Consider the following 12,459-nt stretch of genomic DNA (forward strand, 5'->3'; position numbering starts at 1 on the left):
ACTACTACTGCTACCAATACTGAATTTTCACATAATTTGTCACATTTTACAGATTTGTCTCAGGAAAATGAAGAGGGTGAGAAGATGCATGTCATGGTGGGTGCTAGTGTTTTGCTAACAGTCACCTTGGTAGCCACTGTGGTCAGCATAGTCCGGGCTAAAGGAATTGAAAGGTCAGTTTTAGATGATTTGATAAATGTAACTGGTACAAATCGGTATCTTGATATTATTTCTGATTATATAGTTCTAATCCATAACCTCAAAACGCTATAATGTAGAGTTGATTTATGTTTTTTTGTTTTTAAGGGTTTTACGGCGCTTGCAACACATTAAGGTCATATCTGCGCCAGTAAAAAGGAAGAAAATGGGATAGTAAAAAGTTCCAGAATTACAATTTAAGCACAAAAGAAAAGGTAAGACAAAGGGGAATTGGTTCAAATAGGGAGCAGATGTAGATTCCAAGATCACACCGTCAAAGTATTGGTTTGAGATCACCTAAAAGTCTCATCCAGACACAAGCACAGTTCCCAACTAAGAGGAATACACTCAAGTGTTTACCAATCCTATAATATAATATGTAAACTAAACATAATACAATGCATAACAGAGAGATGATTAACAAGGAAAAAAATATCATCTCCCAACTATGCATTTGACTGTTTCCCTCCCAGCAAGGACTCCGGCCAGGGCCAGGACAAAACCAAGTAATCTCATTCCAAGACAAAGACAGAAAGCATGGTGGAAAACAGATATAAGGGGATAGAAGACACAATATGTACCCCCCTGCCCACTATGGGAGGTCAGGAACCCCACCCAGAGAGTTGATTAAAATACCACAGATTGAAGTAATAAACAAAAGTAAATAAAACAATTTCAAAAGAGAACCAAATACCAAACACGATACGTTTTGGTTTTAAGTTCAAAACAACCCTTTTCAGTCAACAACGTAAAAAAAAAACCCCCAATGAAAACATAAATGCATTACTTAAAAACCCTGACCGGCGTTTATATGGGTTTTTAAGAAAAATGCATTTATGTTTTCATTGTTTTGTTTCTTTTGGTTCTTATTGTTGTTGCCTGAAGGAGAATTTTGAGCCTGAGACATTTTGTTCTCTTTTGAAGCTGTTATAATAATATTCATTTTGTTTATTAATTTCTTCAGTCCACGGCTTCTAGCAGCTTAGTATCACTTTAAAGAGTGAACATTAGGTTTAAAACACAAACAAACAACATTTGAGTTATGTTTATATTATATGTTATGAGAACAATTATGCCGTACTCTGGAAACACCCATATTTAAAAATTTGGCCAGAAAACTCGTCCTTCAAATATCGATCCGATTTAAATGGCCCTCCTCTTGTCATAAACTCTAAAACCTGGGACTTCACAAAGTCCCAGGATTGAACGTTTTTGCTAAGACGAGGGTCATTTAAATCAATCGATATTTGAATGACGGCCAAATGTCTAAATATGTGTTTTTCTTGAGTACGGCAGAAGTGTGTATGAAAGGTGCCAGACAAGGCAAGAAAGAAAAAATATGTACAAGAAAAAGCCATCCCAGTCAACCTAGACTGGTGCCTGCTCTCTGGCTTCTCAACATTTGAAGAAGAATTTTTCTTCGTTGTACTTGTTTTGTGGTATGACACTCGCTTTCGGATCGGAAGGCCCCGAGTTCGAGCTTCCCTCGGCGCATGGTTGTCCTTGGAAAAGGATCTTTACTCACATTCTCTCATCGTATTCAGGTGGAAAATGAGTACCTGTCCGTTAACAGTACTGTCTCTGTTGGATGAAGAAAAAACCCCGTAATATAGCTTAACAGGCGTCATGTCCCGTTCTACATGTTACGTGTTGCTGTTGGTCAGGGACTCTTTGTAAAGCGCTTTGAGCACATTTAGTGAATATTGCGCTATATGAGTCTATTCAATGCCATTTTGTGAAACTCATATTCCTTGACAAATGTATCGAGATCTATATTTAGCGTCTTCTTATGGTTTTTGAGTTTGAGTTTGAAAAAAAAGGTAGACTACTATTATGTTCATATTTAATACATTCAACCATTGATTGGATGATATTATTTCTTTTCTTCCCACTGCCACCTCCAACCCACCCTTTCTGTTTCTTTTCCAACAGACCGTGCCTCTCACTATTTGGCTGTTGTTTAAGAGGTGTCTACGCTCAACCATACCTGGGATCTCATGAGGTAAACACCGGTGACAATGACGTCACAGAAACTCTCAACGGTGATGCAGATACAACCTCCCCATCATCACGACCTCCTCGCTTCTCACTAACCCGAAATCCTTCAACAACACCATCGTCACAGTCTACTCATGGAGGAACTCGGACTGTTGTGATGCTGATGGAAATGGAGGTATTACGTCCACCGGATGATAATAATAATGATGATGATGATGAAGGTGGTTATGATAATGATGTACGTCGACATTTTTTACATCTTCCAAGTTACGAAGATGTTATCCAATGGGCAGTGACCTCACCAAGGGTAACCCAATCACAGAATGGAGATTATTTACCTCGAGGACAACAGCAGCAGCAGCAACAACATTATCATCAGCATAATCAAGAGCAAGAACAACAAGATCAACGACAACAGCAGCAGCAACAACAACGACAACAACAATCGGAAATAACGTATACTCAATCATCACTTCCAGTGCGGACACATTTCCAAGAACAGCAACTATCTCATCATAATGTTGACATATCATCATCATCATTATCACCTCCTGATCAAACTCAGCAAATTCAGCAACAGCGTGAACAAGATCAAGAGGAAACCTTACAAGAATGCAACAATACATCTTTGTATCACATGACGTTATCAGCCCTTTCATCTCAACAGGAGCAACAACAGGGCCAAACAAGAATAGATCAAGAACAGCAGCAGCAGCAACTGCAGGGATGTGACAGAAATACACCCCAGCAAACAGTTGCCATTGATCATCAGGGTAATACTGCAAGTCAAAGGCTTTTAGAAAATCATAATGATAACAATAACAACGACATTCGTCTTAATTTACAGCAACATGAACGAAATCAACGACCAAGTACACAGCAGCTGACACTTCTAGGACAGCCACAACAACTTCTAGGACAGCCACAACAACAGCATCATCATCATCAACAACGACAACAGCAGCAGCAGCAACAACAACAACAACAGCCTCAATCTTTGCGTGGACAACCACAAGGTTCACATCGGTATCAAATGAGAAGAGATGAATTAAGCCCAAACCAACATCTCAATGACAACTTCAGGGGCATAAACCACAGAGCTGATCCACCCCCACCCTATGAGGATATTCCACCACCCCAATACACTTCTCTTTTTACTACGCTAGCGACTTTGCCAGCGGCAGAAATGTCTTCAATCACATCTTCACCACCACATGTTCTACCATCACCAACAACAACAGCCCATGAAACACTACCAATATCATCATCATCATCATCATCATCACCATCATCATCATCATCATCATCATCATCATCATCACCACCACCAGCAGCAGCAACAGCAGCAGCAGCAGAAAGAGCATCATCATCATGATTTTCATAAATAAACAAATAAAATATAATTCAAACAGCTGCATAACTTGGTTACTAGGCCTTTCAATCCACTAAGATCATAAAAAAAGAACTTTAGCATTTATATAGAGCTGAACGTGCTCAAATGCTTTACAAAGCTAAAAGCATAAATGACAAGAATGCTGTTAATGGCCAGGTAAACATTATACACCTGAGGAGAGTGAGAGAATCTGAGTACAGAGCCTTTTCCAAGGCCTCAACTATGCACTGCTCAGAACGGGACTTAAACTCTGGACCTTCGGCACTGAAGGCGAGTGTCATACCACAAGACCACATAGCCAGATAGGCCCTCAACAATGATCCTCTAAAGGAGACGATTCAGGGCTGCCCTCTCCACTTCCTTTCAAGTTGTCCTCTTCTCCTTCAGGTCAGCCTCCGGATGATGTTACTCTGTATTCCTCTCTTTTTGTTTCCCCTGAAGGTTCCATAGGAGTGCCTTGAATGCAATGCTGGACGTCAGATTCCTAAGGCTGTGTCCAATCAAATCCCACTTCCTCTGTATATTGCTGGACTGACGTTTATCCAGCACATTGCCACAGATCTTCATTTTCAAAAATCTTCTCTGGTCACTTTATACTGAAGATCAGCCTCAGACATGAGTTCAGACATGCCTGTATCTACTTGAACCTTGTGTTTATCATTTATCTTTCCGATTCATAAAAAAAATTAATTTAAAAAAATGTAATTTCCTTTAATTCATCAACAAGGAATATTTGTCTTTAGGGTCTATTCCAATGGATGACTGGAATTACCCAGGCGTCAGCTGCAGTGCAGCGCCGCAAAGAAAGCTAGGACGAGGTGACAGTGACATGCTCAAGGCCACACAGCACGGCAGTCAAACTCGGTACCATACCGTAGCGCTGAGCCTCGCTGTTCCATATTGGAGAAAAAAATTATTTTTTTAAAAATTGAGCTTTTATATAGTGCAATATCCACTAAACGTGATCAAAGCGCTTTACAAGGGGTCCCTGGTCAACAGCAACATTTAACATGTAGGACGGGACATAACGCCTGTTAGGCGATATTACAATTTTTCGGACAAAGACAACGCTGTTGACGGCCAGGTACTCATTTTACACCTGAGTACGGTGAGAGAATGTGAGTAAAGAGCCTTTTCCAAGGACTCAACTATGCGCCGAGCTTGAGGCTCGAACTCAGGACCTTCCGATCCGAAAGTGAGTGTCATACCACTAGACCACATAGTCACACAGAACTGATTTAACAGTCGAATTCAAACATCTTTATAGTTTTACAATGCCTGCCACTGCTTAGAGTCAGGTATCAATTCACACCTGAGTCGAATGAAGAAATGTGTGTAAAGTACCTCACCTTAGGAAACTACGTCAGGACAGAATTCTGTCACCAATCTAGTCACTAACCTTGACCAATGCTTGAGTTTGTTACAAAGCAAGACACCATAACCTGAACCACTGACACAAGTCCTTGTCATCATCATCATCATCATCATCATCATCATCATCATCATCATCATCATCATCATCATCATCATCATCATCAACATTGTCGTCATGGCCATCCATTATATATATATATATATATATATATATATATATATATATATATATATATATATATATATATATATATATATATACGTATGCGCGCAAACAGCTAATAAAACAAAATAAAGCAAAGAACTTAACCTTTCTTAAAGTAATGATAACAAGTTTAATTGGTAATTAATTAATGAAGGGAGGGTTATTGAAGATCTCCTATTATACTCAAACCCACTCAAACTCACTTCATGATTTTCACATCTCTCTCTCTCTCTCTCTCTCTCTCTCTCTCTCTCTCTCTCTCTCTCTCTCTCTCTCTCTCTCTCTCACACACACACACACACACACACACACACACACACACAAACATACATCTTCTCATCATTCAATCTTCTTTTCTCTGATTCCATTCAGTTCTCTTTTTCATTCTCATTCTTCAAATATATGAAAACCACATAATTATTACATATTTCATTTCTTATTTCAAAATCAAGATCTCACAACTATCAAGCATTACATAATTATAATAATCATTAGACCTTCATACATATTGTTACATATACAGTAGAAACCAATTAAACCGAAAACAGTTAAAACAATAAGATCGATAAATTGAAAATAGCTCTATACGTTTTCCCTCTTTAAAACAGAAAATAATGTCCTTCAGAGCCATAAGGCCAAAGTAGTTCGAGATTAGCCCAGTTTCTGTAGCATTAACTAATCAATCCTAGAGATATTTGCTACTTTCACATTTAAAAAAAAGCAACAAAGACATTTTATGTATAATATTGATCAGCAAAATGAACTCTACAACACAGTGTCACGTTTTTTAGATATAAACAAAACATTTTTCTTTAAATTGTGTGATTTATAAAAGAAATCTGAATGATAAAAGTGCTGGTTGGATCGTAACGAATGTGACGATTTTTCGATGGTTGGTAAGGAGAGGATTAATGCTGAGTAAACAAGGAGTGGGTGGGCAGGGGGTGGTCCGCAATAATCAAGACTGCACCCATGACCCACATCGTCTCCTTTGCTTGTGGGACAAATTCTCTACCAGTTATTATGGCCCCATTTTTCCCCTCCATTTTTGGTACCATCAATCATCTAAATCCGCTTCACGGAACTGCAGTGACAACATAGATAATAAAAAGTCCCTTGAATTGGGATCAACTGGTTTTTACTGAAAATTTATGTATCTATCTTTTAACAGGAGCAATTATAGTTACAGTGGAATCCTGATAAAACCAACACCACTGGATCGGAAAGATTGGTTGACTAAAAGCAAGGTTGACTTTTTCCATTATCAATGGAACATACCTAGTAAAGAATTGAAAATTTGGAATTAAAAAGAGGTGTTAACTTCAAGAAGAAGTTGACTTTAAGAGTGTTGACTTTATGCGGATTCGACTGTAGATACATATGAAATTCAACTCATTGCCAGTTTGAATTTTAGACCTGGTGCAGCTTTATAGCGGAATGTTCCAGTCCACACTTGGCCCTCTGTGTCTGTAAACTCTCCATCACCTTCCATCCTATGAAATGAACAGGGTGAAAACTATTTAAATTGTGAGAACTTGGATTGAGTAGGTAGCTAACAAGAGTATTGATTGAACGAGGACAATTAATATCTCCATATACCAAACAAAAAAATAGATAAATAAAATCCAATTTGCAAATAAATAAATTAAATTTCAGAAAACAAAACAAACACATGGAACTTTCAGCCATTGATATCCAGCACAAGGGGAAAAAAACAACTAATTATGATTATTATTTCTTATTTCCAAAATGTGGGTAAAGAGCTTTTTTCAGAGGATTGAACTTTTGCACTGCTCAATGAAACTCAAACACTCAACCAACAGGTTGCAAGCCAAATGTCCTACCACTAGATGACTAAGTCACATAACATGTCTGTCCACCACCACTTACTGTTATCAACGATATTTTTTACGTCTAAGTGAGTGGGATGTCTTTCACAATTATATAATGCCAAGGCAGTCACTCATTATCAAAGACACCCTTCAAATTCCTTACCTAACTTAATCATAGTCGACTCATTCACAGGCCTAGAGAGGTATTCGCCATGACCATCAATGACAATTCTGTCATGCCTGCTTTGTAATGAAAACTCACCTATTTTCCACAAATTGTCCCTGATAAAATGACGTATCAGGCCAGACATATTTTCCTACGCCGTGAAACTGGTTGTTGACGAAATCTCCTTCATATGAGGCACCTGTTGGATGGAGCAATTTGCCAACACCGTTCATCTTATCTGCTTCCCACATGCCTTGGTAAATGACCCCATTTGACCCAATATGGACGCCATTGCCGTTTCTCTCTATTGATCCATTCTCTGTTTGAAGACATTCTCCCTCTGAAAAAAATGGATAAATTTTTTTTCTGTGTTATGATCTCTAATTGTGTTTGACTGATGGAATTATTTTCATACATGCTTTGCTCTCAGCAACGTTACAAAGATTTGTTTGATGGGTCGGTAATGAACACTTTTATTTTAGATTAAATCACAATTACCATAATCTCGTCATTGGCCGCGTTTCAGGATATCTAAGTGCTCAACAGGAACCATTCAGCATCCAGCAGATTCTGGAATCTTTACGTAGTCCACTAAAAAAGAGTCCCTCTCTCAGCCAGGCGGAGGGTACCATATCAGAAGGGTCTTGGGTTTGATTCTTTTCACTGAATAATTTTTATTCTCTATTGTCTTCTAGAACTTCTGTCCCTTTTTCAGTTCTTTTTATTATCAATTAAAAAAAAACCAAAAAAAAAAAACCCCAAAGAAACTTGAGCCTTTATTTGGTACAATATTCACTAAGCATGCTTAAAGTGCTTAACATGTGGCCCCTAACCAACACTTAATGTGTGGGACGAGACATGACTTTAACTTTAAGGTGATATTGCTGTCAACGACCAGGCACTCATTTTACACCTGAGTAAAGTAAGCAAATAAGACTCAACTATTCACCATTCAGAGCAGGACTAAAACCCTCGACCTTCTGGCCTGAAGGCGGGTTAACCACATAGCCGTACATAGTTAATTTTGTGCAAGCCTTATTAGTGCTATGATTTTTACTCCTTATGGAGAAAGTAAATACTTATTTAATTTAAGTGTGATTACCTTGATTCAACTTCAAAGGAAAATAACTGTTGGGTATAAAAAATGTAAATACAAGAGTATGATTGGGTGGGCCAAATTGATTCTTCATATTGCTATCTTTTTTTGTCCTCAGGAGAAAATGCATATTCATTAGTTTCAATGGAATTTAAAAATAAATTGAGGCTGGCCAGTGAGGTGATATGGATTAAAATCCTATTTCTTGGTACTATATGCATATTCCTTCAATGCCTGCCTTTTGTCGTACAAAGACAGACATTGGAAATAATCTATAGATTAAATTTTTTTAAAAATTGAGCTTTATATAGCGCAATATCCATTAAATGTGCTCAAAGCGCTTTACAAGGGGTCCCTGGTCAATAGCAACATTTAATATGTAGGAAGGGACATGCCGCCTGTTAGGTGATATTACAATTTTTCGGACAAAGACAACGCTGTTAATTGCCAGGTACTCATTTTACGCCTCAACTATGCGCCGAGCACAAGGCTCGAACCCAGGACCTTCCGATCCGAAAGCGAGTGTCATACCACAAGACCACATAGCCGCACTGTCTGTCCTATCTTTATCTAAAAACTGGGGTCAACAAGTTTCAAAAGGGATTCAGCATTGACGACAACATTCAAGGACTAGCAAAAGACTTTTGAAGAATGTATATCTATTAATTTTTCAATAATTCCTTTTTCTCTGATAATAAAATCTTTGTAATCATTAACAACATTCATATAAAGAATAGACAGAACTAAAACTTTCATATCTTTTTGGATCAATTTAGTAATTGAAATTTCTAAGTATTTCCAGAAACGATAACATGGATGAACTAATCCTAAAACAATTTTCAGGCCATGACCTTCATCAGGAGACAAATAAGTTTGTCAAGGTCCGAAACATTGTTTGTTTGGTGTGTTTTCCCGTTTTATATGGGTCACATTTACTCAATTTATATTTCTCTCCATCATTTATACACCTTTGACTTTTGGTTTTACTCAAAAAACTTACCATATTTATCTCCATTCGGAAACATGTAAACACAGCTCGTAATCTCAGGTGGTCCTTCCTTCTTTTTCTCTTTCTTTTCCCCTGTAATGAATGAAAAATAAACAAACAAAATTTTTGAAAAATGGAAGGACCTCTGTAGTTTCACAGAACACACAAAGAGGGGATTTTTAATGTTATTATCAGGGGAGGGGGGGGGGGGGAGAGTCCCATCTGTTTTGATATTGCAAGTGATGGCAAACATTATGACTCATCAGGTTATAGTATCTGTAGTTAGGGTTGGGGGGGGGGGGGGGGGGGTCGGGCGAACACCCCCCCCCCACCCCACCCCACCCACCCACCTCAATCCTAACTAAAGATACTATAATGCATCACTTGCAATATCAAAACAGATTGGAAACACAATAAGTAATAATGGTGCCCGCCGGAATCCTAAATGACAACAGATTCAGCAAATTCTTTTTGAAATTAGAAAAATCACACCATTTATAAAAATGAAACTTATATTGAATAGTAGTACTTATTGGACATTGCAACCAATTGAAAGTACATAAACGCTAAAAGATTAAGTAATATAATAAAAGTGGTGTGAAACTATGGAAGTCCTCTTCTCCCCTCCCCCCCCCCCCCCCCCCCCAATCAACTCTAACTAAAGACACTATAACCTGATGAAACATATTTTTTGCCATCACTTGTAATGTCGGAACTGATAGGAAACTCATTAAGTAATAGTGGAGCCGGCCGGAGTCGTAAACGTCAACCGACTCAGCAAACTGTTTTTGAAAGTAGAAAAATCACACCATTTATTAAAATGAAACTTATCTTAAATAGTAATAATTATTGGACATTACGACTTGTTAATAATAATAATAATAATAATAATAATAATAATAATAATAATAATAATAATAATAATAATAATAATAATAATAATGATTATGATGACGATAATGATGATGATGATGATAATAATAATAATAATAATAATAATAATAATAATATAATAATAATAATAATAATAATAATAATAATAATAATAATAATAATAATAATAATAATAATAATAATAATAAAAATTAGGTACAAATGATGCCCTTCTGCGCGGTATGTCGTTGTCTAGTCATTCCATGAAAGAATATAAATAATCCAGCAAACAAACGTTTGATTTTGATGTCAGTGAGTCAATGAATGAGTCGTTTGAATAGGGAGTTTAATAGAAATTCTAAATGTACCTCACACACTTGAAACCAATGTCATATGAAAGAGCTGGCAACACAGATTACAAAACAGTTTGAATTTTGTTTCTATCTTGATTAGAAATGTAGTTACGGCAGTTCAAAGTCTGAAATTTCAGACCGTTTTTACCCCAAAATTACCATTGCAAAGTTGTGACCGAAATCGCGTGATGTTAATAAAAAATTGTTAAAACAGTCAATATGGAGTTCTTATCATATATTGTATACCAAAATGTTCGTCTTATCGAGGACAATGCATTTACATTAATAAAGAGGAAGATAAACAGTTCAAATTAACACATTATTACATAATATGACGCAAATGTTACATAATCAAAAACTCGGCTAGACGTAATAAATAATTTGCTCTATCACTTTTGGATTTATCCCCAATATCTCACTGAAACAATTGCAAATAATTACCCTCTTTTAATTAATACATAGAGAATAAAAAAGGGTTTGAGAGTATTTAAATGAAGAGATATAAACATGTTGTGTAATGACATAATGAGTTTATTTTTACCTCTGGAAATTTAATTGCATATAAATAAAATGGTAGATTGAAAAAGTTCAAATAAATTGAAACAGATTCCCTATTATAATAAGAAGGAAAGTTCTGGCTTTTAATACTTTAAAAAATTATGCTGAACCACTTTGGGTTTATTGCTATTACATCATTTGAACTGACAATTAATATAATTTTATCCCCCCCCCCTTTCTCTCTCAATGTATGGGGGTGTCAAAACTAATAGAACTTCTTACCATAATAATTATTAAGGCTAAGGCCTTTAGAATATGGATACAAATGATAACAAACATATCTAAACATATGGGAAAGAAACTTGATGACTTGATGGCCAAGTAAAATAAAATAAAATTAAAGCAATTGGTATTTTTAAAATATCGATGTTATTAATATCGGATTTCACAAAGAGAAGAAATATACGAACTTTTAAAACAAAAACTATAAAATGCCTATAAATAAAGTTGGAAAGTATGTATTTCAAAATAAAAACATAGTAAATAATAGTACTGAAAATATTATGGACTAAATTTAACATAATACATAACTAAATTTAAAATATCGATATGAATATCGATATCGCCCGGCAGCCATGATGAGAAGATAATGTAAACAAGGCATTTCGGCGCAGAGTTAAAAGGTGTCTGCGCATCGATATAGAGCCCTGAAATTTGGCATGAATAAAGTTTAGATGTTATTCTAAAAACAAGCGTTTAAAATTCAAAAACACACGCGGTAAATAAAAAAATTAATGCATTTGAAAATTGCCAAATTTTAACTTCATATAACTTCTGGAATTATTAATGGATTTTTCCTTAATTGGCACCATTTAAATTTAAAAGGAAATTGAAAGACGAAAATAATGATACCAAAATATCTGCGATATTCCTCTTTATAACGAAGTTATGCATCTTTAATTGAACCCCCCAAAACGCGAACGGCAATTTCCAGTCACAACTTTCCTATGGGCGAGTTGGGTCAAAATTTGACTGCCACTGCTGCTGCTCACTAAACTGCCTAGTTTGAAAGTTTGTCGCAGCAGTCATTCATTCGTATTGTAAGAATCATGAGAATTACTGACAATGAGAAAAGTAAATTACAAAGTATATGATGGCTATTTGTTCATTATACAAGTCATAATTTATTTTCATTTTTTTCACAATATCATACAAAATCGATATATCCAATCTTGACAAACACGTACCGGGCATTTTGTTTTTGTTTCAGCTTTGAAAGCCAGACGCCATTTGTAAACGAAACTATGGCAATATTTAGAGGAGGCAACTCTATAATCGTTTCGAATTCTAAATGACAGATAAAAAATAAATATTTTTAGCATAATTTTTTATTTGAAATTTTTAGTTTATAGAGTTTTATCTAAAACCTAACAAATATAATAATTTGTAAAATTCGAAAATAAAATATATATATCAACAAAACCA

At 36.0% G+C, this 12,459-nt stretch overlaps 2 protein-coding genes across 3 annotated transcripts in view; one reads left to right on the forward strand and one right to left on the reverse strand.

Annotated features, from left to right (window-relative positions):
• The window catches only part of LOC144956512 (uncharacterized), a 12,597-nt gene extending 8,994 nt beyond the window's left edge, over window positions 1–3,603 (forward strand). For both annotated transcript variants that reach the window (XM_078887061.1, XM_078887062.1), the window contains 2 exons: window positions 53–173; window positions 2,131–3,603. In XM_078887061.1, coding sequence (XP_078743187.1) covers window positions 53–173; window positions 2,131–3,571 — 1,562 coding nt within the window. In that variant the 3' untranslated portion in view covers window positions 3,572–3,603. The remainder of the gene's footprint in view (window positions 1–52; window positions 174–2,130) is intronic.
• A 1,671-nt stretch (window positions 3,604–5,274) lies between these two features.
• On the reverse strand, window positions 5,275–12,286 carry LOC144956736 (uncharacterized). The gene is made up of 4 exons (XM_078887416.1): window positions 12,222–12,286; window positions 9,263–9,343; window positions 7,263–7,506; window positions 5,275–6,661 (listed from the first exon to the last, which is right to left on the reverse strand). The coding sequence occupies exons 1-4, from the start codon at window positions 12,226–12,228 to the stop codon at window positions 6,556–6,558; spliced, it is 438 nt and encodes a 145-aa protein (XP_078743542.1). The 5' UTR covers window positions 12,229–12,286; the 3' UTR covers window positions 5,275–6,555.
• Between the last annotated feature and the right edge of the window lie 173 nt (window positions 12,287–12,459).

The sequence above is a fragment of the Berghia stephanieae genome, chromosome 11, assembly GCF_034508935.2.
Source record: "Berghia stephanieae isolate SIO BIC M18660-M18661 chromosome 11, UCSD_Bste_1.3, whole genome shotgun sequence".
NCBI classification, from domain to species: Eukaryota; Metazoa; Mollusca; class Gastropoda; order Nudibranchia; family Aeolidiidae; genus Berghia; species Berghia stephanieae.